Source organism: Cicer arietinum, chromosome 3, assembly GCF_000331145.2.
Source record: "Cicer arietinum cultivar CDC Frontier isolate Library 1 chromosome 3, Cicar.CDCFrontier_v2.0, whole genome shotgun sequence".
Taxonomy (NCBI): domain Eukaryota; kingdom Viridiplantae; phylum Streptophyta; class Magnoliopsida; order Fabales; family Fabaceae; genus Cicer; species Cicer arietinum.
In genome coordinates, this window is record NC_021162.2 from 46,715,732 (window position 1) to 46,743,008 (window position 27,277).

The following is a 27,277-nucleotide window of genomic DNA, read 5'->3' on the forward strand; positions in this document are numbered from 1 at the left end:
TACATTAATACTATATAATAACTATTGATTTTATACTATCGCTAAATTTACATTTGTCATGATTAAAAAACCATTCAATCAATAATTTAAAATTGATTGTCAGTGTAAAACTTTTTATATTGAAAGTACATGGTCATTAAACTATTTGTATTTATTCTTCATTATCTTTGGAAATCATTTGTCACTAGATTCAGTGCTGACATTGTTTTAATTTTATATTCATTTTTTTCATTTAATTCTTACTTTGATCAAAATATTATTTATTTTTGATTAATTTTTTTAAAATAATTTATTAAATTTAAAAAATAAACATATCTATTTTTGATAAAAAAAATATAGACCTATGTTTAAAAGGAAGTTATATTTGTAATTGGTGTTGAATATAGTGGAAGGGCATAAACTTCCACAATATAATAAGTTTGTGTTCAATATTTAATGTCTCATGCATATCGAATAAAATTATTTTCAATTGAAGAAAATTAGTAAAAAATATTTTATTTTGGTGTAACATTTTTTTCTTAAATTGTTGCACAAAAATGATATTCTTTTTTTGTTTTGTTTTTTTATTTTATTTTTAATTTTCAAATGCGACATAATAAAATATTTTAATTAAAATATTTAAAGAAAAAATTGTTACACAAAAACATAATATCTTTATATATAAATAAGTATAGATACATTTATTATTCAAATAAATAAATCTTTTTAAAATAATTATCAGCAAAAAAGAAGAATTAATTTACAAAAGAAAATAGAAAATAAAAATAAACTATTCATCAAAATATAGAAAAAAATTAAATGGAGAGATTGAATACATGTACATGTGAACTAAAGCACAAAAATTTAAAAATAATTATGTGATAGATTTTAGATTTATCGGATGCAATCAAAGATAATAATTGACCCAAATTCACTCTACTTTTGTGTTTAAGACAAAAAATCGAATTAAAATTATTTGTTTTATATTTTCTATTTTTTTCGATAATTTTTTTTTTTAACATCTTCTTAATAAGTCGTTTTCTTATATCTAAATGATTTTTATTAATTTATTTTAATAACTAATTTTATTCTCAAATACATTAAAGTGACCGTATAAATCCATTTTGGTATTTCTTTGTGTAAAAATGTGGGTGTGTCAGAAAAAGTATTATTATTTGTTTGAGGAAGGAAAAAACACGCGGTTTCCACTTCCCATTTCGTTGATTCCCTCGCAACGCAATCTGTTGATGGTTCAAAAATACCTTCTCAACGGCACCAAAAAAAAAATACACTACCTTCTCAAAAACATAAATTAACTACCAACTCACCGAATCGTCGCCGCTAACTACCTCACTCTCTCGATCCCCACCGAGTTTGCGGTTTCTTACTCAGCGTCGGCGCCATGAACTTAACATACGAACAGAGGCTCCAGGTCGCCGCCAAATTAATACTTGACGACGACACACGCGCCGGCGATGCGCCTCCGAGTGAAGAAGAGCTTGGGATTAAGGCAACACTCAAGCCGCACCAAGTGGAAGGTGTTTCGTGGCTCGTTAGGAGGTATAAACTCGGCGTCAATGTTGTTCTCGGTGAGATTTTGCCCTTTCAATCTTCTTTTCTGCTTGCTAAGAATAAGTTGAAACAAAAATTATGCCATTAATTTTTTTAATACATTGATTATATTATGGAACTCTCGAAATTCATAGTACTCGATGAGGTTATTATAGATTCAAATAAGAGAAAATGAACATAGACAGCAAGGTAAACTAGTTTTAAACTTACATGCAATAAAAATCCAGTATTTGGTGTTTATATTTAAATAGCTGTTACAAAATGGATGTAAGTGAAAAATCGCGAGTTTTCATTGGATGTTTATTTTACATTAGACAATGCATCTCCATTAAACTTTTCAAATAATAAGTAAACAATTATTTTGGTCTTAAATGTTTGAGACACTCTCACAATAGTCCCACACTATCATTTTGGAAAACATATATAAAGGAAGGATTTAATTTATATGCAATGATATTTTACACGGTTTGATAATTACAACCGTCAAATTAATGAAAATACTTGACTTTTAATTTGATCACCTCTAAAGTCAAAAGATATTTGGTTGTGATGAACTGACGGTGTAAAACGTTTTACACCGACAATACATAGAAATCAAATTCATAAAAGGAATTAATTCATATACACTATTTGTATAAAGAATTTTTACATTGTCAGACAATTACAACTGTTAAATTAGTAGAGATGTTTGACGTATACTACCATAACTATCTTTAAAGTCATGCCTATGAATTGTTGTATTGTACTGACAGTGCATAGCAATTAGACTCAAATAGAGAACATATGAAATTTGGAAAACACAATAATTAACATGAGTCGGCAATAATGTGTGTTGTTTCATTTAATATGTAACAAAGCAACACTGTTACATTGTTAAATTACGCCATAAAGATTCAACTAAGTTTTACAGTGACAGTTGAGGCCTAACACAACCCTCTCTTCTTTTATCTGGGATTGGGATGACTATGTATAGCATATAAACCAAGCACAGCGACTTTCTTTGAAACAAAAGAAGACAGAATATTGAGCGTTGACAGATGTTGTATTTTTATTTTTGTTCAGTTTTGAAAATTTAAGATTAGGTGATTTTGATATTACTTTTATTTTTGTTGTTCAGTTTTGACAATTTAAGATTAGGTGATTTTGATATTACTTGTGAAGAAACAATTTTTAATTATGTTAGTGATCATAATGTTTCCATTATTTGCAGGGGACGAGGTATATACTCTTCACTCAATTCTGTGTCAGATCCTCTATGAAATGTGAAAGAGATGTTTTTTTTTTTAATCTAATTAGTATTTGTATTACAGTCATATAAAATTTACCTTCTTAATGAGTTATCTGACAAACTTTCTGTGTTATTATCATTATTATGTAAAATCAACATATATAATATATCCAATAGCTTAGACGTTTCATGTTACTTAAGTATCATATGTTTCCAGATATTGCTTTTTACTGGCATATAGTATTTCAGTGTCATGCTTTCTTATGAATTGGGGACAATTTATTTGAGCCATATACCATTTTCTGTTACATTATGTTGCTTTTGAGCTTCATAGTTAATAGTTAGTCATAGTCACTGTCACTAGTCTCGTTTGTTCAATTGCAACGGGCTGCATTATCTTAAAATGATTAACTAATAAGCAGTGCATGAGTGCACATGCTTTTGAAAATTCTGAGTGTCGACCTTTTCTAATTCAGAAGATGAAGAACTGAAAACAAGGTTCATAATCTTGTCTTTGGAATGAAAATTTTGATTCCTGATGTCTTTCTATAATTTCTTTCTGTATGAATATCAACAGATGGGATTGGGAAAGACTTTGCAAGCTATCTCATTTTTAAGCTATTTGAAAGTGCGACAGTTGTCACTTGGGCCATTTTGTGAGTGAAAGAAAACAATGATTTGGATAGTTTTGTTTATATGAAATGTCGACTGAGATAAACACTTATCCCTTTTCCTGCTTTGGTTTTACTTTTTACAGTGGTTCTATGTCCTTTAAGTGTGACAGATGGTTGGGTGTCTGAGATAATCAAATATGCCCCTAAACTAGAAGTCTTCAAATATGTTGGTGATAAAGAATGTAGGCGCAGTCTACGTATGAAAACACATGAATATGTGACAAGGCATTCAACACATGATGTGAGATTTTATCATGGGTTCATTGAGTCTGGATGGCTTTTCTTGCTGGTTATATTTCCATATGAATGTTTACTTATATTATTACAATCAAATATTTTGGCAGGTCGTTTTGCCTTTTGATTTGCTGTTAACTTCATACGACATTGCGCTGATGGATAAGGATTTCCTTTCTCAAATACCATGGCAGTATGCAATCATTGATGAAGCCCAAAGGCTTAAAAACCCATCAAGTGTATGTTGAAATTAACTTAAATGCCTATTGTTAGAATATTATAAAATATCTTATAATATCTTTTATCTTATATTAGAGTATCTTGAGTTATTTTATAGGATCAATTTATAATCATAGAGATATCTTAGAATATTTCTCATTATTATTATGATTTGTTCCTGATTTAGAATTGAGTCTATGTTTTTCTATAAATAGAGATTAATATTGAGCTTTTTATAATTTAGTTAGCATAAAGCTATTATTAATAATATTCAAATCTTTATTATTTTCTTTCCTGCTTTTCTCTAAAATCTCAGAACTTCAACATGGTATCAGAGTCTATTTTGATCCTCCTTGAGTTGTCTCGCCCTAGGTAGTTAATCCCAGCGTTTTCCAGCGAGATCACTTTGTCCCGGTGCGGTACAGTGTCTGACCGCGACGACGTGGTCCGCGACAACGTGAAATAAGATCCCGACGAGATCTAGGCGAGATCCCACTATCTCGGCGTAGTTAATCCCAACGTTTCCCAGCGAGATCCTGCTATTATTTATTCCTTCTTTGTATTATTTTTTCTACTTTCACCTAAGAAGAATAAGTAGAATATGCTAATGAAGATGATGCTTATATTTACTTTCTATGCTAGAATATGCATTTGAGTTTTAATATTAGTTATTTTATTACTGTGTTAAAGATTTCAATATGCATCATCTTTATTTCCTTGACTTTTGTTGGTATTTCAATGTATGTTTTGACTTGTAGATTCTTATTACCAATTATAAATGTTTCAGAATTTGAGTCATTTGTTAATTTTGCATTAAATATAGGTTTATATAATATTATTCATGTAATTTGTTCAAAAAAATAGTAATTATCCCGCCTATCTCAGAACGCGCTATCCCACTATCCCACTTTTGGGGTTGGCCGCGACACATCGCTATCTGAGATTAACTACCTAGGTCTCGCCACTATTCCGCTCTAAGTTCCCAAAAGTTTGGGAATGTAATAATAGTTTTCTCTTTTTCTATGTGATCTCTTGTGAGTTTTCATACTTTTCCAACTCTTTTCAGTGAGCCTCCAAAAGCCGTCACACACATTCTCATGCGCCGCTACTCTCTCTTGCGACTAGATCTCACACGCTGACGTCTCCACAATGCGAGACGGTGCGTCCCGACGCCGCTGTGGTTATTGCTTGGTTGGTCTATCTCAGTCCTCGCGGTTTCAAATCTGCTCTTACTTTCTAATTTTGATCAACGGAAATATGCGTCCTTGTTCAAACAACCATTATCTCTCCTGTTTTGGACGCATTTTCTCATTCTGTTGATCGATCATGGCTTCATTTCATTAGTCGTACTGTTTCTTCGATGTTTATCATGCAATTTAGTTCTTACTAATAGATTATAACAGTGGCTGCTATTCCCACCAATATCATTCCAGCGGTGTCTCTTTTTTCACATAAGAATCATATTAGTGATGACTTCTTCTTCATTGATTGTTATATTGACGGTATCTTTTACTTTCATGACTAACTTTAGCTTGACAATTTGTCTTAGATGCACTAGCCACATCTTTGTCTTAGATGCACTAGCCACATCTTTGAAGTTTAAATATTTTGGGTCTCCAGTATTATGAGTTTGAAGCTTCCAAACGCAGTTTTTAGAAGAACGGACCTTACTTTGTTCAATTGTTTTCCATGAATTTCTCTCATGATGATAATTCCGGCTATCTGCCTAGGCTATATTTATAGGAATTTTCTCCGACTTCATCTACATCTCTGAGTTGTCTTTCCATCCTTTTTTATTATTTTTCGGAACAAAACATTGTTTTCATGTAACAAGCTAAAGCTTGGTAAACTTTAGCTTGAGGGGGAGTGATAGAATATTAGAAAATATTTTATAATAACTTTTATATTATATTAGAGTATCTTGAGTTATTTTCTATAATCAATTTATAATCATAGAGATATCTTAGAATATCTCTCAATATTATTATGATTCGTTCCTGATTTAGAATTGAGTCCATGTTTCTCTATAAATAAAAATTAGTATTGAGTCTTTTGTAATTAAGTTAGCATAAAGCTATTATCAATAATATTCAAACCCTTATTATTTTTTTCTCTTCCTTTTCTCTAAAATCCCACAACTTTAACACCTATTTATAGTATTCAATTAAGAATATGATTCTGTATGTTAAACTTGTCATATTACTTTCATTTTTATAGATCAATAGTCATATGTAGTGCAATTATTAATTTATTATTTTGGTGAAAGACTTATTGGTTGGGACCGGGCTATTGATAGGTAAACCATAGTTAGTTTATGGGTTAATTAAGGAGTCAGTTGGGAGAAATAAGGTATGTTGCCTATAAATAGGAATAGGGGGTTGAGAGGGAGATCAGTTATTTTGTGGGAGTTAATATTGTGAGAGTCCTAGACCTCACAGATATCCAGGAAATATCTAAAGAAGTTTAGTCATATAGCCTCCGAGATTATTGGACTGTGATAGTTATACTTCTTAAACTTTACAGGTTTTATTTAATGTTCTCAAAGATCGCTATGTCATGCCAAGACGGTTGTTGTTGACTGGTACACCTATTCAGAACAACCTTTCTGAACTGTGGGCGTTGATGTATTTTTGTATGCCATCTGTCTTTGGGACACTAGATCAGTTCCTTTCTACATTCAGGGACATCAGTGATCTTACCTCAGGTCAGTATTATCATTTTGTTTTATAACTTAGAATCACTGGATTATAAGTTGCTTTGGTTCTCTGTGCTGCACACTTTTAGAATTTGAGTGCTCTACTATAGATCTTGATCCATTTGTTTTTAGTATTAGTATTATTAGTCTAAAGGATTTGAAAGATGCTGGTCACAGGATGGAAGGTTTGTCATCCAATTGAGTACTGTATGATTTTTCAAAAAACAAAGTAAACATATTAAAAAGGGAACTTAATTAATGTCTTGCTTTTAGTCTTTTCTGATTGTGGCAGCTTTGTTTCTGAACAGGTCATGATTCTCCAAAGGTAAAGGAGAGACTTCAAATCCTGAGAAGTGTATTGGCTGCTTTTATGCTTCGACGAACCAAATCAAAGCTTATGGAGTCTGGAAGTTTAGTGCTGCCATCACTCACTGAGACAACAGTGTATGTCGTACCTTGTTCTGATTAGATACTACCTAGCACTTTTTATTTCAATGAAACTGAAATTTATGATCACTAAAATTTGCAAAGTTGCATTGGATATTGAAATTCTATCCCATGACAGGTTAGTACCCCTTGTCAGCCTGCAAAAAAAGGTCTATATGTCAATACTGAGGAAGGAACTTCCGAAGCTAGTTGCACTATCTTCTGGAACATCAAATCACCAATCACTACAGAATACTGTTAGTGAAGCTCTTGCTTTTTTCATCTGTTTTTAGCAAATTCTCTAGTTCCAGTATGCCTAGAGGCAGATGCTAGATTGATTCATATTTGGTACTTCTCTCATTTTAAATCATTTTCCATTTTTAAAAATGTTTTGTTTTCAAATGTTTTAGAGACCAAGAAACCATTATTACCGTTTCAACTTCATTGAAGCTATTTATTGGAATGATTATATTTGTTTATGTGAGGCAACATTAATTGAGTGATTATATTTGTTTATTTTAGCTAAGGGAATTTAGTTAAATGCCTTTGCATTTTTCTATAATTGAAGCTATTTAGAAGTTTTTTTGTTAGGAACCCAATAATTAGATTCCTAAGGAAGAACATTTTTATTAAGTACTAGGAGAGAAATGTCTCCTCGCAGGGTTTTCCCTTCACAATAGAGAATACTTTATTCACAATTACAATATTAAATGATATCTCTCTAACTCCCTAACCTCACTATTTATATACATATAGTCTTATAACAACCTAACTCATTAAGTAACTATTATTATTAACAAACTCTACTCATCTAATTCACCCCATAACCATTCACAATCCCCCAACTATCCCACTTGGAATGTGTCCACCAACATAGACACCGCCATGTAATGATCAAGAGCTCTATTGTAACATCAAGAATATAAACCTTCCTCCTAAAATGAATGAATAAAAGAGGAGCACATGTAGGACATATAACCCTTTTTCGGTACTTCCTCAATTGTTCTAACTGCGCTCACAGTGAACTCAACAACCCAACTTCTAACTTGTGTTGCAGCTTGAAATTCCCTGGAAACTGCAAATCACCACTCTTTGTCAAATTCACAAATGTTTTGTCATGAATTAGTCCCAAGGAAATTAAATCTTGAATTAAGCCACCCAAGACGTCTCTTTTCTGAATCCACAGGCTATCATCAAATTGGAACAAACCCATTAAGTCTAATGTTCGACCCACTCCGGATCCTCTACGACCCTCCATCGATCGAGTTTCATCTTCAATCGCTAACGTCGATGGAAAACCAGTGTTTAGATGTTCTGGTAGCTTCAGTGGTGGCGGCAACAGCGAAGCCAAAATCCGTAAATCAGTGTCTTGTGGTTTCGGTGGTGGGGGAGGTGTCTCGAGCCCAACCCAACCTTTTGCGTTATTTGTTGCTTACGATCTGGAGGAACTCGCAGCGAGCACTGCATGTGCATCAACTTTTGATTTTGACTAACAAGGAAATTTGGGAGGCAGTAGAACAAATTTGGGAGGCAGTAGAACAAACTTATTCTAAGGCCAAGGATGCTGCTCAAACTTATGATGTAAAGGTAAAAACCGTGGCTGCCAAATAGGGAAACAGATCAGTTACATAATATGTCAATCAACTCAAGTCTCTATGGATGGAATTGGACCACTATCGAGTTATAAAAGCAAAGTGTTCAGAAGACTCAGCAATCCTTAAGGAGTATATTGAACAAGATAGAGTCTATGATTTTTTGGTAGGCCTGAATCCTGAATATGACCAGGTCCGAATCCAAATCCTGGGAAAAGCGAAAGTCCCTGAGCTTAATGAAGTGGTAGCCATTATCCGGAGTGAAGAAAGCAGGAGAGGACTGATGCTGGAGACCTCAACCACTGAAAGCTCCGCAATGATAGCTGAAGGAGGAACAATCATGGTTGCTAACCAGAGGAAAAGTGGGGTTCCAAATATGGAGAAAAAACGCGAGGAGGTCTGGTGTACCCACTGTAACAAGCCGCGCCACACAAGAGAGAAGTGTTGGAAATTACATGGAAAACCCCCAAGCCGAGAAAGGGGGCCGAAAGGAGGCCCTCCTAAAAAAGGAGGGCAAGGGCAAGCACACATTGCTAATGGACAAAGTGAAGAATCTGTCCAGCTGAATCATGAAGAGATAGAACGGGTAAGATTCTTCCTTAGTAAATTGGAGAAGCCCACATATTCTGGTAAGTTTCCACTTTCTTTTGGGCTTAATGTTTCAGACATGGTTGCTAACCAGAGGAAAAGTGGGGTTCCAAATATGGAAAAAAAACACGAGGAGGTCTGGTGTACCCACTGTAACAAGCCGCGCCACACAAGAGAGAAGTGTTGGAAATTACATGGAAAACCCCCAAGCCGAGAAAGGGGGCCGAAAGGAGGCCCTCCTAAAAAAGGAGGGCAAGGGCAAGCACAAGCACACATTGCTAATGGACAAAGTGAAGAATCTGTCCAGCTGAATCATGAAGAGATAGAACGGGTAAGATCCTTCCTTAGTAAATTGGAGAAACCCACAGGTACATGCTCCTTAACATATTCTGGTAAGTTTCCACTTTCTTTTGGGCTTAATGCTTCAGATACATCATTTACACATTACTGGATATTAGACTCTGGAGCCACTGACCATATGACCCCTCTACCCAAATACTTCTCCACATATTCCCCATGTCCTAGCAACAAGAAAATTTCCACAGCAGATGGAACCCTTATAACCGCAACATGGAAAACCCCCAAGCCGAGAATGGGGGCCGAAAGGAGGCCCTCCAAAAAGAGGAGGGCAAGGGCAAGCATACATTGCTAATGGACAAAGTGAAGAATCTGTCCAGCTGAATCATGAAGAGATAGAACGGGTCAGATCCCTCCTTAGTAAATTGGAGAAGCCCACAGGTACATGCTCCTTAACTTATTCTGGTAAGCTTCCACTTTCTTTTGGGCTTAATGTTTCAGATACACCATTTACACATTACTGGATATTAGACTCTGGAGCCACTGACCATATGACCCCTCTACCCAAATACTTCTCCACATATTCCCCATGTCCTAGCAACAAGAAAATTTCCACGGCAGATGGAACCCTTATAACTGCAGCAGGACAAGGAGAGGTCCAAATAAGCCCATCCATAACATTAAAAAATGTCCTTCATGTCCCTAAACTGTCCACCAATCTGATTTCTATACAAAAACTCACAAAAGATCTCTCATGTAATGCTGTTTTTCATAGCAACTCTTGTATACTGCAGGACAAGAACTCGGGGAGGACGATTGGACATGCTAGAGAATGGAATGGCCTATACTACATGGACGATCCTAATCTGCCTACCAAGAGCCGCTCTCTCATATCTGAATCTACCATGACCAATAAAGAGAAAGCTCAACTATACCATTGTCGGCTAGGACACCCTTCATTTCGAGTTGTAAAAGTGCTTTTCCCTTCCTTGTTTAAAAATTTAAATGTGGAGAGTCTCCATTGTGAGGTGTGTGAGCTTGCTAAACACAAGCGTGTACCTTTTCCCATTAGCAATAAAATGAGTCCTTTCCCTTTCTTTCTTGTTCACACTGATGTATGGGGTCCTGCTTATGTTCCTAATATCTCAGGTGCTAAATGGTTTTTAACCTTCATAGATGATTGTACCCGAGTGACTTGGGTTTTTTTATTGAAACAAAAATCAGAAGTTAGCTCCGTGTTTTTTCAGTTTGTCTCAATGATTAAAAATCAATTTGGGGTCGGTATCAAAAGAATTAGGTCTGATAATGCCAAGAACTACTTTAACCTTGTATTAAACTCTTTTTGCCAAAAGGAAGGGATAATCCATGAGTCCTCATGTGTGAACACACCCCAACAGAATGGGATTGCAGAAAGGAAAAATGGGCACCTATTAAATCAAACTAGAGCTCTACTTTTTCAAAACCATGTTCCTAAGAGATTTTGGGGGGAAGCTCTTCTTACTGCCACTTACCTAATCAATAGGTTACCCACTAAAATCTTAGACTCAAAAAGTCCCATGGAAGTCCTATCCTCATTCTACCGACACTTGGATCCTACAAATAAACTCCAATCTAGAATATTTAGGTGTGTATCCTTTGTGCATGTTCATAGTAATGAAAGGGGAAAATTGGACCCTAGGGCTGTCAAATGTGTATTCTTAGGGTACTCTACCACACAAAAGGGATACAAATGTTTTCACCCCTTATCAAAAAGATTCTATGTGTCAAGAGATGTCACCTTCAACGAACAAGAGAGCTACTTCAAGTAGCCTCATCTTCAGGGGGATAATGTAAGAGAAGAAGATGAGACTCTCATGCTTCCAAATATGACCTTTGGACCTGAAATTGGGACAAATGGCATTGCTGTCCCTGAAATTGAGAGAAGAGCAGGACCTGCACCTGAACCAACAGCAGGACCTGCACCTGAATCAACAGCAGGACCTACACTTACACCTGCACCTGAACCAACAGCAAGACCTGCACCTGAACTAACAGCATGGCCTGCACCTGAACCTGCACCTAATGATGGAAAATTTGGGAAAAATCTGGTATATTCAAGGAGAGAAAAGGCCATTCTAGAATCTGGCAATGTCCAAGAATCTAACCCATCATCACTGCATGAGGTAACACCTTCGAATCCTATAAACTCCAATGATTCTAATGAGTTTGTTTTTGAAAATCTAGAAGCACAGGTGGACCAAAATCTAGACCTACCCATTGCCCTTAGAAAGAGAACTAGAACATGCACCCAACAACCACTTTACCCACTATCAAATTTCTAATCCTTTGAAAAATTCTCACCTACTCATAAAACCTTTCTCACAAACCTCAACTCCACACACACACCTTCCTCTGTATCTGAAGCATTATTTGACAGGAAATGGAAACAAGCCATGGATGTGGAAATGGAGGCGTTAAACAAGAATAGGACCTGGAAACTTGTCACCCTACCAACTGGAAAAAAATCAGTAGGACGCAAGTGGGTATATACAGTTAAATACAGGGCTGATGGGACCATTGAACGTTACAAGGCAAGATTAGTGGCCAAAGGCTTCACTCAAACCTATGGAGTTGATTACTTGGAGACATTTGGCCCGGTTGCTAAGATGAACACGGTTAGAGTAATATTGTCATTAGCAGCAAATCATGATTGGGCCCTGCAGCAGTTTGATGTGAAGAATGCATTTTTACATGGAGACCTTGAAGAAGAAATATACATGGAGTTGCCCTCTGGTTACAATGGACAGGTTGTTGCTAGAACTGTTTGCAAGCTAAGAAAGGCTCTATATGGGCTGAAAGAATCCCCAAGAGCATGGTTTGGAAGATTCACCAAAGTTATGACAGGTCTAGGCTACAAACAGAGCCAAGGGGATCACACATTATTTATCAAACATTCAGTTTCAGGGGGAGTAACAATTTTATTGGAGTATGTAGATGATATTATAGTTAGTGGGGATGACAAAAAGGAGCAGCAAGTGCTAAGTAAATGCCTTGCCACGGAATTCGAGATCAAGGCATTAGGGAGACTTAAATATTTTCTGGGAATTGAAGTTGCCCATTCCAAGAAAGGAATCTTCATATCTCAACAAAAATACATTACTGACTTGCTTAAAGAAACAGGGAAGACAGCCTGCAGACCAGCAAGTACTCCAGTGGACCCAAATATAAAGTTGGGAAGTGCGGAGGAGGATATTGCTGTGGACAAGGAAATGTATCAAAGACTTGTGGGCATGCTTATTTACTTATCTCATACTAGACCAGACATTGCTTTTGCTGTAAGTCTAGTTAGCCAGTTTATGCACCAACCAAAGGAAGCACATTTACAAGCTGCTCTTAGAATTGTCCAGTATTTGAAAGGGACCCCAGGAAGAGGGATTTTGTTCAAACGAAACAAGAGTGTAAGTCTTGAAGCATATACGGATGCGGACTACGCAGGGTCAGTGGTAGATAGGAGATCAACTACTGGATACTGCACCTTCCTTGGTGGAAATCTAGTGACTTGGAAGAGCAAAAAACAGAGTGTAGTAGCTAGATCGAGTGCTGAAGCAGAATTTCGAGCAATGGCCCACGGAATATGTGAACTTCTATGGCTGAAGATTATATTGGAAGACTTGAAGATAAGGTGGGATGAACCTATGAGGTTATATTGTGACAATAAATCTGCAATTAGTATAGCCCACAACCCAGTGCAGCATGATAGAACTAAACATATAGAGGTTGACAGACACTTTATCAAGGAAAAACTAGACAGTGGCATGATTTGCACACCATATGTATCCACTCAGAATCAACTTGCAGACATACTCACCAAGGGGCTGAACTGCATTAACTTTGAAGGAATTATATCCAAGCTGGGAATGGAAAACACCTATTCACCAGCTTGAGGGGGAGTGTCAAAACCGTGATTCTCCTTATGTATTTTAGGAAGTTTTATATTTGCTGTATTTCTGTAACAGTTGTATCTTGCTATTATTAGGTTTATGTATTTAGGATCAATCCCATAATCACAGGGATCTGTCTCCTTAAAATTAGCTGTCCATATTTCCTAAAATAAGCTGCAGGCTCATGTATATATATAGGTCCAGTGACCTCATAATAATATAAGAAAGAATATTATTCCTTCTAAATTTAAGAGTTACTGTTGTCGTCAGCTATGTGGCTGCATCAACTTTTCTAGTTATTTCAGACACATGGACTAAATCAGTTTCGTGCATTTCTTATTTCTTCTCTAGTGTCTCCACCAATGGCTGCCCTTCTTCTATGTAGGTGTTTTTCTCCACGGTTGCTGATCTCTTTGCCTTGCAACCATTGTTTCTTCCTCCAAACCCTCTGATCAGACCTGAGGAAAATGATTCCCATGTTGGATTTGGGTTTTCTTTATCCCAAGAAACGAACCAAAACATTGTCCAATCATCCAAGCTCATGAACACCCATTGTACCTTGTCAAACCCATGACTTTATACCTTACAAAGAACCTTTCCACCCTAGCAAGCCATCCAATGGGGTCTATCCCTGTAAATGTTGGTAGATCCGCCTTCTTGGCCCGCCAGTCCTCCATTTACATGAACACTGGCTCTCCCTCAAGATCTGGCAGGTCGGACCAATTGTTAGGAACCCAAGAATTTGATTCCTAAGAAAGAACATTTTTATTAAGAACTAGGAGATAAATCTCTCCTTCAAGGGTTTCCCTTCACAATAGAGAATACTCTATTCACAATTACAATATTCAATGATGTATCTCTAACTCTCTATCCTCCCTATTTATTTACAAATAGCCTTATAACAACTTCAATTAACTCATTAACTAACTATTATTAGTAACTAACTCAACTCATCTAAGTCCTAACATTTTCTTAATCTTTGCATGATTACCTTAAACGGAAAAGTTTTATTGCAGATGCAATACTTCTATGAGATAAAAATAATCATTAGTAGCAGCTATTAATTTCGGTTTAGGTATATTATTCTTTTGAAAAAATAATAATGTAATGTTTTAATCTTTGCCTCGTGTATTTTGTTGGCTTCTAATGGTGCATGAAAGTTTAATCCAGGGAATTTGATTTTGTGCTTTCATTCTATTTCTTTATTGCATTGATTTAAATTTTGTTCTTATTTGCTTGTTTTGTCATATAATGATATATCAACTACATATCATGCTATTTTCTATTTATTTCTTTCACCTTGTAGTTAATGGTAAATATGATTCACTGTTTTAGGTGTTACAACTAAGAAAAGCATGCAGCCATCCTTATCTCTTTCCGGGCATTGAACCAGAACCTTATGAAGAAGGTGAACATCTGGTTCAGGTAATTACCACACTTATGTTTGTACTAGATAACTTTGGATGAGCTCTTAAATCATACATTCACTATTGGAGCACATTTATGCTTTATCTTGCACTCTAATAAATTTCTTGTTAGTATTGCATTTCCATACAAGATGATAAAAAGGGAAACCATGAAAGGGTAGGAAAAGAAAATTAAAGAAACAAACAAATTAGATGCCAAGCACTATAAGTAGGCTTTCAAACATTTGCTAACAACCTCAATTTGACTGTCTGTTCTAGATGGTATGAAGAGCTAATTTTCAAAAGTGTCTTGCAGACGAAATAACTCGCCTCAAAATAGAAAAAGGGTTACTATCACTCACCATAGTTTGTGGCACTCCACCTAATCGATATCTTCTATGTCCCCTTTCAAGTTGATGCATAGATATCTGTCACATGTTAATGCCCAACTTGGCTATTAGTTTGTGTTGATTATGAGATAAAAAATCAGAATCATAAGATTCTTATCTGTATAGTTATTATTTTTGTATTTACATAGCCGATGTATTGTCAGCATATTTTAATTAAATAAAATATATTTTACCCTAATTCTTGACAGGGCCTACCACATTACACTCACTTTAAGATTGCCGTTAAGACAAATCTTTTGGAAGCCATATGTTTCAATATGAGAGGAAGAGCATTATACAAAAAAAATTGATCTCATTGTTGGTTACAAAATATTTCGAAGCTTATCTATTGGAGTGTCAAAAAGGGATCATATTTGATTTCAACCAATAATTTCAAACATTTTTTAGCTCTAAGTGCAATAAGAAACTACTCGCAAAGTAAAATCGTAGCTAAATTTCTTTTGATAAGATTAGATTTAGCATCAGTTAGTAGTTAAGGCAGCATCTCAATTCTTATGTTAATGTTCATTCCTATTTGTTTTTATGTTTTCTCTGAAAAGTATGTCACATGCTAGAGTATCTCTTTTCTCTTCTGTTATAAAATATATATGTCTGTAACAATATTTTATTTTGGTTTCAGCTTTCATTCCTTCTGGGCCTATTTTCTTCCTTCTAGAATATACCTTCCATATTATGGCCTTTTTGGGGGTTTGGTCTAACATTTGATCCAGCTCTTGCTTATAGGCCAAACTAGGACCAAGGATCTTATTAGACAAAATAACTGTTCGTGTCAGATTTTATTTTTCTTAAATATACATTTTGCTATTGCACCATAGTTCTTGCTTTGAACATTTTTATTATCTTTTTATGTCAGGCCAGTGGTAAACTATTGATTCTGGACCAACTTCTTCAAAAGCTACATCATTATGGACATCGTGTTCTTCTTTTTGCTCAGATGACTCATACGCTTGACATTTTACAGGTATGATTTTTCTACCAATGAATTGAAAGCCTTGTATTAGTTCAATGAGTAAATTAATGAAATGTCTTTCGATTCTTATATAGGATTATTTGGAGTTACGTAAGTATTCTTACGAGCGTCTTGATGGATCAATTAGGGCTGAGGAGCGCTTTGCTGCTATAAGAAGTTTCAGCAACCCATCATCTAATATGGGCTTGAATTTTGAAGCTGACCAAAATGGAGCTTTTGTTTTTATGATCTCAACAAGAGCTGGGGGAGTTGGCTTGAATCTTGTGGCTGCTGATACCGTGAGTTTTGTCTAGCTTTAAACCTTCCTTTTTAAACTAGAACTAGATTCTGATTACTGACTCATTTTCTTGTCTTTTTTTAATTTATTATATTTTTATGCATTCATAAGTACATTATGATGAGTTTGTCTAATGTTTCCATCTATTTACTTGACTATTTTCTGGTTTTGTAATAGTACAAGATCAACATCTAATTCTTATAAAAAAATTGGAAAAAAAATAAAACAACAAAAAACGAGAATGACCCCATCAATAAATGCAACAGAGTATCTATACGCCTAAGTAGACATAGCATGAGTACTATGACTAGTACTGTAAACGTTATAATAAACTTAAACTAAAGTAACTGGAGACATAGCTCGACGACTAACTCAATTGGGAAAACAACTTTGGCTATGTTTCCTTAATTAACATGTTTTATTTATTTAAAAACCAATATCCAATACAAATGAAAAAAATATGATCTCAAAAAGATACTTGTAGACAAGTCAAAGAAAGACAAAACAGTGAAAAATTTAAGCATAAACAAAATCATAGACTAACTCAACTCCTCGAAACAGAAACATAAAGTCATTGAACCAGAATTCGAACTGATACAATGGCATTGGCAGTACATTCAATCCTTGGCCAAACATCAGCACACTCCTTACTAATTGGAACAGTGATAGCAGAACCTTTCATTTCACCCTTTGGATTCACAATAACATGTTAGAGCTGGAATGTAAATCTGAAGAAAACTCAAGAACAGATAAAAGAGAGAAAATCGAAAATGATTTCTCTCAAGAATGTATTATTGAAACTGAGAAGAGTAGCGGTTACAGATATGCCAACTCAACCAATTAACTCTCTAACTGCCTACCTACTGAAGACTGAGCTTCTATTATTTATACTAACCATCCTAACTAATCAGTTAGGATTTACAGCTGGCACAACTCAGCAATTAACAGAACTAACAACATAGTCCTCAAAGGGAAAGGATGGAAAAACCTCCAACATCTTGGAAGCTCGCTCCCAAGAGTTATCATAGATGACAAATGAGCCCATTTCACCAAAGCCTCCATATTGCCTCCAACATCAATCCTGCAGTATATCTTCTGGCTGTACAACCAATTCAAGCTCTTCAGTCAACATTGGTGGCAAGGTCTGAGGTGAATGCTGCGGTTTCAAAGCCTTCTTAAACAATGAAACATGAAACACCGGATGAACTTTAGTTTCAAGAGGCAGATCTAGCTTGTAAGCCACCTCCCCCACGCGGCTTAAAATCTGAAAAAGGGCCATAATGCTTAGGAACGAGTTTAGCATATGGTCTATCAGCCAAGGACTTCAATTTGTAAGGTTGAAGTTTTAAGAAAACCCACTTCCCAACATCAAAATTCACCAACCGCCGGTGCTTATTTGCTTGTGCCCGCATCTTATCTTGAGATTTCAACAAATCCTGTCACAAATCAGCAAGTAAATCATCCCGTTGCTGGGCCAACTGATTGACATCATCCAACTTTGATGGAATGGTGCAGCTCTTGATCAACAATGGAGGGTCTCTGCCATATAAAGCTTTAAAAGGTGTCTTTCCAGCAGAGATATTGTAGTTACCGTTAAACCAGAACTCAGCCCAATGCAACCAATTCAACCAAGTCTTGGGCTTAGGGCCAGCAAAGCACCTAAGATAGGTCTCTAAGCACCGATTAGCAACTTCGGTTTCACCATCCGTTTGTGGGTGATAAGAAGGGCTATGCTTAAGACTAGTTCCAGCCAATTTGAGCATCTTCCTCCAAAAACTGCTGAGAAAAACCGCATCTCTATCCGATACAATTGTAGAAGGAAATCCATGAAGCTTCACAACTTCCATCACAAACAAAGTTGCTACCTCCTTAGCATGATAAGGATGCCCAATAAGAAAGAAGTGAGCATACTTTGTAAGTCTATCAATGACTACAAAGATTGTATCCTTGCCTCTAACTCGTGGAAGGCCACCAACAAAATCCGTAGAAATATCCTGCCACATTTGGCAAGGAATAGGCAACGGTTGAAGTAGTCCAACCGGAGATAAAGTGGAGTACTTGTGCCTTTGACATACATCACACTCTTCTATAAACTTCTTGATATCTCTCCTCATGCCTTCCCAAAACAAGAAGCTAGAGACCCTTTTAAAAGTTCTGAACAATCCTGAATGCCCTCCACAAAGAGAATCATGACATTCAGCCAAGATAAGTGGTATTTTGTTAGAACCCTTAGGCAGCACCAATTTACCTTTATACAAAAGCCTTCCCTTCTTGAACTCATAACCAGAATGAGAAGTAGGAGAGACAATTAAGTCCTGCACCAACTGCTGCAATTTAGGATCTTGTTGCAATTCCTCATCCCAAGAATCATCATCTTCCACATGTAGAACTTAGAGGGCAGCATACATATCTCTCCTAGACAAACTATCTGCTACAATATTCTCCTTTCTTGACTTGTATTGGATTTCAAAATCCAAACCAATGAGCTTGACATCCTATTTAAATTGCTCAGCACTGAACAATCGTAGATCAGTCAAGAACTTAAGGCTCCTTTGGTCAGTCCTCACAATGAAATATTTGCCCATTTGGTCACAGCCTGAACCAAAGCCATAAGCTCCCTCTCATAAACAGATCTTTGTTGAGCTCTCAAAGATAAGCCTTGACTCCAAAAGGCAAGAGGTTTACCCTCCTGCATCAAAACAACCCCCAACCCCTTACTAGAAGCATTGGTTTCGACTACAAAGACCTTAGTGAAATCAGGTACAGCCAACAAGAGAAGATCAACCATGGCTGTTTTCAAGACCTGAAACGCAAATGTAGCTTCCTCAGTCCAACAAAACTTGTCTTTCTTCAAAAGCTCAGTTAAGGGTTTGGCTAATTTACCATAACCTTGGACAAAATGTCTATAATACCCTGTTATTCCAAGGAAATCCCTAAGACCCTTCACATCCATAGGAATAGACCAAGAAGTCATGGCTGCAGTCTTGGAAGGACAAGCTGCCAACCCTTCTCCAGAAATCACATGTCCCAAGTACTCCAGACTAGACTGTCCAAAGCTACATTTTTTCTTATTTGCCTTCAACCCATTTTGCATCAGCACTGCCAAGACTTGGTGGACATGAACAAGATGAGCTGACATATCCTTGCTCTACACCAAAATGTCATAAAAAAAGACCAGGACAAATCTCCGGAGGAAAGGCTTCAAAACCTCCTTCATGAGGGCTTGGAATGTGGAAGGAGCATTGGTGAGACCGAAAGGCATCACCAAGAACTCATAATGCCCCTCATGAGTTTGGAAAGCCGTCTTCTCTATATCATCTTCTTTCATCCGAATTTGATGATAGTCTGATTTTAAAATAAGCTTAGTGAATATTGTTGCTCCATCAAGTTCATCAAGCAATTCTTCAATGATAGGGATGGAGAATTTGTTAGGGATAGTAATTTTGTTGAGAGCCCTATAATCCATGCAAAAACGCCAATCCCTATCTTTCTTCTTGACCAAGATGATGGAACTAGAGTAAGGGATAATGCTCGGTCTTACAATACCAGCCTCAAGCATTTCTGAAACCAACCGCTCTATCTCCATTTTTTGATAGTGTGGATACTTATAAGGTCGTAAATTAGGTATCTCAGCCCCCTCCTTCAAATGAATTGCATGATCTAACCTCCTTTGGGGTGGAAGACCTTGAGGATCCTCAAAAACTTTAGAATACTGTTGAAGAACCTCTGAAACAGCTTCAGGTATGACTGAAACCTCTATTGGTTTCTGCTCTGCAGAGTCGTACTGAATTAACAAGCCTTCCCTTTCTTCCTTCAAAATTTGCATGAAGACTCCATAAGGCAACAATTCAATCTTAGTTAAGGAAGGATCACCAACCAAAGTAATCAACTTGCCATCTCTAGACAAGGTAAGCTCCAACTTGTCAAAATTGGTTTTGACCTCCCACAAACAAGAGAGCCAATCCAAACCCAACACCAAATACACCCCTTGCAGGGAGAACAAATAAAAGTCTTGCTTAATCTCCATTCCTTGCAAATGCAAACTCAACTTAGGACACCTTCCTTTACATTTCACCCTATGACCATCCCCCATTTCCACAATGTAAGAAGGAGTATCTTCCACCATCAAGCTCAGTTTCTGAACTACCTCCTGAAAAATGAAGCTACGAGAAGCTCCACAATCTATGAGTACCAAAACAGAATTGTTCTGAACTACCCCTTGTATCTTCCAAGAATTTGTGGAAGTCACCCCAGCCACTGAACTAAGAGACAATTGCAAAAATTGAAAGTTTCTACCTCATGAAACTCAGCATCACTGTCCTCCTCGACATCTTCTTCTAAAATAATCATACGAAACTGCTTATTCTTGCATTTATGTTCTCTATGATAGGGCTCATCACATCTGAAACAGAGTCCCTTCTCCCTTTTGTCTCTCATCTCAGCCCCAGACAAACGTTTGAAATCAGCACCCCTGGTTTTATTCCCTTCCCCAGCCTGAAAACTCACCAGATTAGTAGCAGAGGTACCACCTTCAGTTTTCTTATCTAACCAAGGCTTAGTATCCACCGTCAAAGTCTTAGTGTAAGAACTAGCCTTAGAAATAGTGGTTGGCTTAGTGAAAGTATTGGTTCCTTTCTTAGTCCAAACTAGATTCTTCTCCTCAATCGTAATATACTTTTGAATTAAATCAGACAGAGACTTTAATTCATAAAGTTTTACCTCCACTTGAATTTCCTCTTTCAAGCCATTCATGAAAATTCCTCGTGCAAATTCTTGATCAATGGCCTTTAAAGTTCCAACATATTTCTCAAACTCCTCCACAAATTCCACCATCGTCTCTGTTTGTTTGAGTGCCAGCAACAACTCAAAGGGATTTTGTACCATTGAAGGTTGAAACTTGCAAACCACCGCCAGCTTGAACCCGTCCCAAGATGGTTCAAGATTGCACCTAGCCCACCAATGATACCAGCTCAATGCTCTACCCTCCATGGCCACCAAAGTGGCACGCAACTTCTTTTCCTTAGGAACGCTTCGCAACTCAAAGTATCGTTCCAAACGGTGCGTCCAATCGTACGCATCGTCGCCTGAAATCGGGATCTCCAGCTTCCTCCATCGATCGCACTCAACGTGGTCACCCAGGGATCTACCACCACCACAATTGGTCTCCGCTTCTTCCCTGCGAACAGTCCCGCCGCCGTTGGAATCAATCTTGGCCGCAAGTGCAGCCAATTGATCCTTCGTATGTTAAGTGCGCGCCTCTGCCAACTCCAATCGTGTGCGCCATTCCTCGCGCTCTTGCTCCCAACCACTCGAATCTCTCACCATGCTTCTTGTTTTCATGCAATGCGCAGTAGAAGGAAGCAAAATCAGGGCACCAGATCGGTGCTCTGATACCAGTGTTAGAGCTGGAATGTAAATCTGAAGAAAACTCAAGAAAAGATGAAGGAGAAAAAATCTAAATTGGTTTCTCTCAAGAATGTATTATTGAAACTGAGAAAAATGAATAGAGTAGCGATTACAGATATGCCAATTGAATTGCCCTGCAATTCAGTTCCAACCAATTAACTCTCTAACTGCCTACCTACTGAAGACTAAGCTTCTGTTATTTATACTAACCATCCTAACTAATCAGTTACGATTTACAGCTGGCACAACTCAGCAATTAACGGAACTCACAACATAGAAATTAAGCTCAGTTCCTTCTCTCATACACCTTCCTAATAGGAAGCCTTGCTTGACTAGCAATCCTATCATATCACCAACATTATCTTCAAAGTACATGAAGACACCATCCTTTCGGCGCTAAGGCTTACGCTGATGAACATAACAGCAGGCAAAACCTTCTTTCTCAGATCAGGTTTTCCTTTCTTCACAGTAGCCATCAACATGTCACCAAAACATGCTGAAGGGATACAGTTCAATCTTCCCTTGATTCCTTAATTGACATGTTTAACAAGATAAAGTAATTATTTTGTCAGATGCAGTACCAAATTCTGAAGCTTGTTGAAATTAGGATGGTGACAAGAAAATCTATGGTATATGTTGGAATGAAAATTATTTTAAAGTTGATATATGTTGAAAATATATTTATGATTTTTATATTTATTACATATCATATCATATCATATCATATCATGTAAACAGTGATAGTACCTCTCATATTTAGCCACACGGTTTCACCATATGTCTCTCATTCTCTCTCATTTAACAATAAAAAATCTACGAGATTACAGTCTTTAACATATTGTTTTCCATGGTATTCTTTAGGTTATATTCTACGAGCAAGATTGGAACCCTCAGGTGGACAAACAAGCTTTGCAGAGAGCACATAGAATTGGCCAGATGAATCATGTTTTGTGTATAAACCTTGTTACTGAACATACAGTGGAGGAAGTATGTTTCCGTTTGTTATATTTATTATTCTTTGATCTTGGAGGCCATTTCCATATAATCTGAGAACTCACATGTTACACCATAGGTGATTATGCGGAGGGCAGAAAGAAAATTGCAGCTGAGCCTCAATGTTACAGGTGATAATATTCTAGAACATGAAGATAAAAAATTATCTGCAGTTGGAGCTGGCGACTTGAAATCCATCATAGTTGGGTTACATATGTTTGATCCCAATGAGATCAATGATGGAAAAGACAAGGGCGTCGACTTACCAGGAATTAATGCAATGGCTGACAAGGTGATTGCTATGCGTAATGAACAATTATCTGACAAGGACAACAGGAAATTTGAGGTTAATCCAAGAAACATTTTAAAAGGATATGATGTCAAGGAAGGAGGTTCTGCCTCTCTCTCTTGTGATCTTGGTCTTGATGAGGCTTCATATCTTTCTTGGGTTAACAAATTTGAGGAAATTTCTAAATCAAGTTGCGACTCAATCATGGACTTGAGAAGCAGAAGGAACTTAGATGAGGAAAAAAGTAAAAAACTTGAGACTGCAAAGAAGAAGGCAGAAGAAAAGAAGTTGTCTAAGTGGAATGCTCTCGGATACCATTCATTAAATGTGGAAGACCCTATTAGCCCACCAGATGGGGAAATCATATTAGATGCTGGTTCCGTTCATTTTGTATACGGAGATTGTACAGCTCCGGCAAACATTTCTTCATCTGAACCTGCTATAATCTTCAGGTTAACTTTGCATTTATTGCCTGACTGCATATTTTGCTCTGGTGCACCAATCTTTTAATTATTATATTTGATGAAATTAATTTCTGTTGGAGCTTTGTTCCATGTGGGTTTTCTTTCTTCATTGGAAATGAGCACTTCAGTATTAAAATTGATAACAATGATGATGTCATAATAATGTGCATCTATGCATATGATTCTATTTCCTTTTTTGCATTGATGACGGCATTCCAAAATAATACAGATGAAGATTTGCATGACTTTAAGATCAAGTATGAAATTGTTTAGAGCTTAATTGTACTTGGAGGGAAACATTTAATTGGAAGGTAAGGTAGTTAATTGGAAGAGTATTATAGATAATAGAAAGTATAGATATGATGAAAATAGAAAATGCAGCAGAAGGGAGGGGATACATTCTTTTCCAGTATAGATTTTAGCTTTGGGCCATAGGAGAATATTCTTGGCTGGAGCAAGCACTATTGTTACATTTTCTGTAATTCTTGTCCTAATATTGTTATCAATCAAATGCAGCCACGCTTTTGACTTTTGTAGATATGAACTGTTGCCTATCAAAGCCATTGACTTTATTACTAATTATTAACTTTGAATATGTAACCTGGTTTTACAGCTGCATTGATACCTCTGGACGTTGGGGTCATGGTGGAATGTTTGATGCACTGACGAAACTTTCGTCAAGCATTAGTGATGCATATGAACGGGCTTCTGAACACGGGGATCTGCATCTTGGTGATCTCCATCTTATAAAGCTGGAAGGTGAGCACGAACATACGCTAATTGTTTTACTATATAGAAGTATAACTGCATATACCTACAAGATGCTTCATGACAGTGGATATATAAGATACTTACCCTGATCCCCAAGAAGAAATGATTGATTGTTCTATTAAAATATTTGAGGTGACAGTGATGAATAGACATCAGAAATAATTATTCTGTCTGCCAAACTTCAGTTAATTTATCTATTTCCACTTATTTCTATTTACTATTTATAAAACAATCACCATGATGGCCACATGTTGGATTTTCATGTCGTGAGTTTCACGCTCAGGATAGCTGCTGACACAGTTTGGATCTAACAGTTGCGTTGTCAAAGCAACCTTGACCAAATAGTTTATATACAAAAGACAATAAAATAAAAGATAACAATCATTTAGTTGAGTTTCCCAGCATTTTTTTCGCATACTTGTGCTTTTGCGTGGATGTAATCAACTAGTAAGAGTGTGCATTCTACTAATATGTAATCTTTCAGTCTTCTGAAGATATCAGTGTTTGATACTAATGTTTAACTTTTAAGTCTTCTTATAATGGATCTTATTTATGTTACTCCAAATACATAATGTGATGCATCATGCATGTTATAAAAAAAATAGAAAAAATTGTAACATTTGCCGATTGCCACATTTAGTCACAGTTTGATTTCTAATATATGGTGAATCGGAATATGCTACCTTGTTTCTGCCTTTTTACTTATAGATGACTGTGATGATCAAAATTTGGATGACAATGCTTCCAAAATGGTTGCTTTAGCCGTTGTTCAATCGTACAATCCAAGGCGTAAAGTCCCTCGAAGTGAAATCTCACTTGTCAACTTGGAAAGCTGTTTATCAAAGGCAGCATTTTCAGCCGCTCAAAATTCTGGTAACATGCTTCCACATTTATCCAACTCTATGTTTTATTATTACCTTATATCACATTTTTCGTTTTATCATTATGCTCTTTGTTTTCTTCTTGCTTGCATGCATGACTGGCTGTACTTTAGGAAAAAACATTCATGTGACTCCGACACAAGAAAGTTGAGCCATCATTTGCGTCTAAATATTGAATTGCTGTCACCTTGACATCTTGATCTTGTAGTACTACAATGTATTATATCCAATATTCAATCATACAAGCACAAGACGAGAAAAACTCGAAAGGAAATTATATTCACAAAAGTATAGACATGTAGTGTAACAATCAAGTTAATGAAAAGTAATCTTCATATTTTTTCAGTTGAGAATGTTCATGCAATTTACTTAAAGGTGAAGAGTCTCTTTGAAGCATTGGATGGGACAAATAAATATTATTTTGGTATCAGGGATGGGAGATTTAGACATTAAGTTATAATTGTTGATAATTGCTTCAAGATTAAAATGTGATGAGTTGATATTTCAAACTTACTGATATAAATTAAATTTTTCTTTTATCATTCTGCAAAGCATCAATACACATGCCACGGATTGGTTATCAAGATGGATCTGATCGTTCTCAATGGTACACCATAGAACGACTTCTAAGAAAATATGCATCCATTTACAACATAAATATATACGTGTAAGTTGTAACTCTCTTTCAAATCAATATCAAATTTAAGATCATTTACAATATCACATATATGATCTTCAATTTCTTACAGATATTATTATCGAAGATCACGTTAAGGATCCAAGCTGTTTCCAGACTTAAAAGGGACAGTTCAGATAGAAAAAAGAGCTTGAAGATATGTCTTCCTGGCTGATATGTTGTTCGATGTGTGCACATGTATGTATATTATAAAATTTCGGAAAACATAAGTATATTATTTTGCAAATCTTTAAAATTTTAGAACAGAATTTACATGCTGAGATATGACTAAGACATTTGTTGTCAAGTATGATTGACCATGCTATTGAATCCGTTCTTACGAGTCTTGAATTGTTGTTCTTGCCTATGATGATCTAATTATAGAACCAACTGAAATTGGTGTTTAACTAGTGTTTATTGTGGTGATTAAAAGCATAATTTTATAGAAACTGCAGCAATGATTTCCTCCCAAAGTTGTGAAACTTCAGAAAATGAATGTCCAGACCTGCTGAATAACAAAGGAAAGAAGAGAGAGATGTGGACATAAACAATAGGAGGAACTTTCCTTTTCCCTTACACCCTGTTCGGGGTTGTTTCTGATTTTCTGTTCTGAAGTTTTTAAAAACTAAAATTAGTTTCAATTTGAGTTTTCAATTTTTAGTTATGGATTTCATTTCTTAGTTGAATTTCAGATTTTATTTTATTTGAATTGAATAACTCTTTTTACCCTTTCTCATTATGAATTCACCAAATAAAAACACTAGAGATGATGATTGGTGACGTTGACAAGGGTCGGAGGTGGGTGGGTGGTGATGATGGAGGTGATTAAAGATGGTGATCAGTGGTGGTGGTGGTCGGCGATAAGAGATAGGGGTTGGAGTTCAGGAGTGGTGGTTGGTGGTAGTGATCATAGATGGTGGAAGTCAAATGAGGTAGTTGAGAGTTAGAGGTGGTGGTCGGAGCATGGCCGACGATGATTGTAGTGGTGGACAATGGTTGTTGGAGGTGATGGTGGTGGGGTGTTAGAGATGGTGGTTGGAGGAAGGTGACAGTGGTGCTGGTGGGTGTTGGAGATGGTAGTGTTGGTCGGTGATGTTGACAGTGTGGTTGTGACAATGGAGGTGATTAAAGATGGTGATCAGTGGTAGTGACGATGGTTGATGATGAGAAATGGTGGTTGGAGGTATGTGATGGTGGTGGCGGCGGTGACAATGGTCAGAGATGACGGCAGTCGCAGTGGTTGGAGGTGTGTGATCAATAGTGATGGCGGTGGTCAGAGATAGTGATGGTGGTTGTTAGAGGTGAGTGAC

At 36.5% G+C, this 27,277-nt stretch overlaps 1 protein-coding gene across 3 annotated transcripts; it reads left to right on the forward strand.

Annotated features, from left to right (window-relative positions):
- Positions 1–1,134: 1,134 nt before the first annotated feature.
- Positions 1,135–26,299, forward strand: LOC101499232 (probable helicase CHR10). 3 transcript variants are annotated; one of them, XM_073366602.1, is made up of 17 exons: positions 1,136–1,568; positions 1,686–1,696; positions 3,357–3,435; positions 3,537–3,694; positions 3,798–3,926; positions 6,430–6,610; positions 6,910–7,045; positions 7,167–7,284; positions 14,760–14,849; positions 16,094–16,201; positions 16,285–16,488; positions 22,755–22,880; positions 22,966–23,627; positions 24,253–24,398; positions 25,119–25,283; positions 25,844–25,958; positions 26,041–26,299. In XM_073366602.1, exons 1-17 carry the CDS (start codon positions 1,382–1,384, stop codon positions 26,063–26,065), a joined length of 2,640 nt encoding a protein of 879 aa, XP_073222703.1. In that variant the 5' UTR covers positions 1,136–1,381; the 3' UTR covers positions 26,066–26,299. The 3 variants fall into 3 exon arrangements, with proteins under 3 accessions (XP_073222704.1, XP_073222703.1, XP_073222702.1); XM_073366603.1 differs by lacking the exons at positions 1,686–1,696; positions 26,041–26,299 and adding an exon at positions 2,762–2,769 and having other exon boundaries at positions 1,135–1,568; positions 25,844–25,962; XM_073366601.1 differs by lacking the exon at positions 1,686–1,696.
- The last annotated feature ends 978 nt before the right edge of the window (positions 26,300–27,277 follow it).

What these genes read in the sequence shown, in the direction of transcription:
- LOC101499232 (XM_073366602.1), top strand. Translation starts at nt 1,382, where the DNA reads ATGAACTTAACATACGAACAGAGGCTCCAGGTCGCCGCCAAATTAATA. An exon ending in TCACTCACTGAGACAACAGT is followed by an intron (nt 7,046 to 7,166) that starts GTATGTCGTACC and finishes ATCCCATGACAG; the next exon opens with GTTAGTACCCCTTGTCAGCC. An exon ending in CCATCTTATAAAGCTGGAAG is followed by an intron (nt 24,399 to 25,118) that starts GTGAGCACGAAC and finishes TTTTACTTATAG; the next exon opens with ATGACTGTGATGATCAAAAT.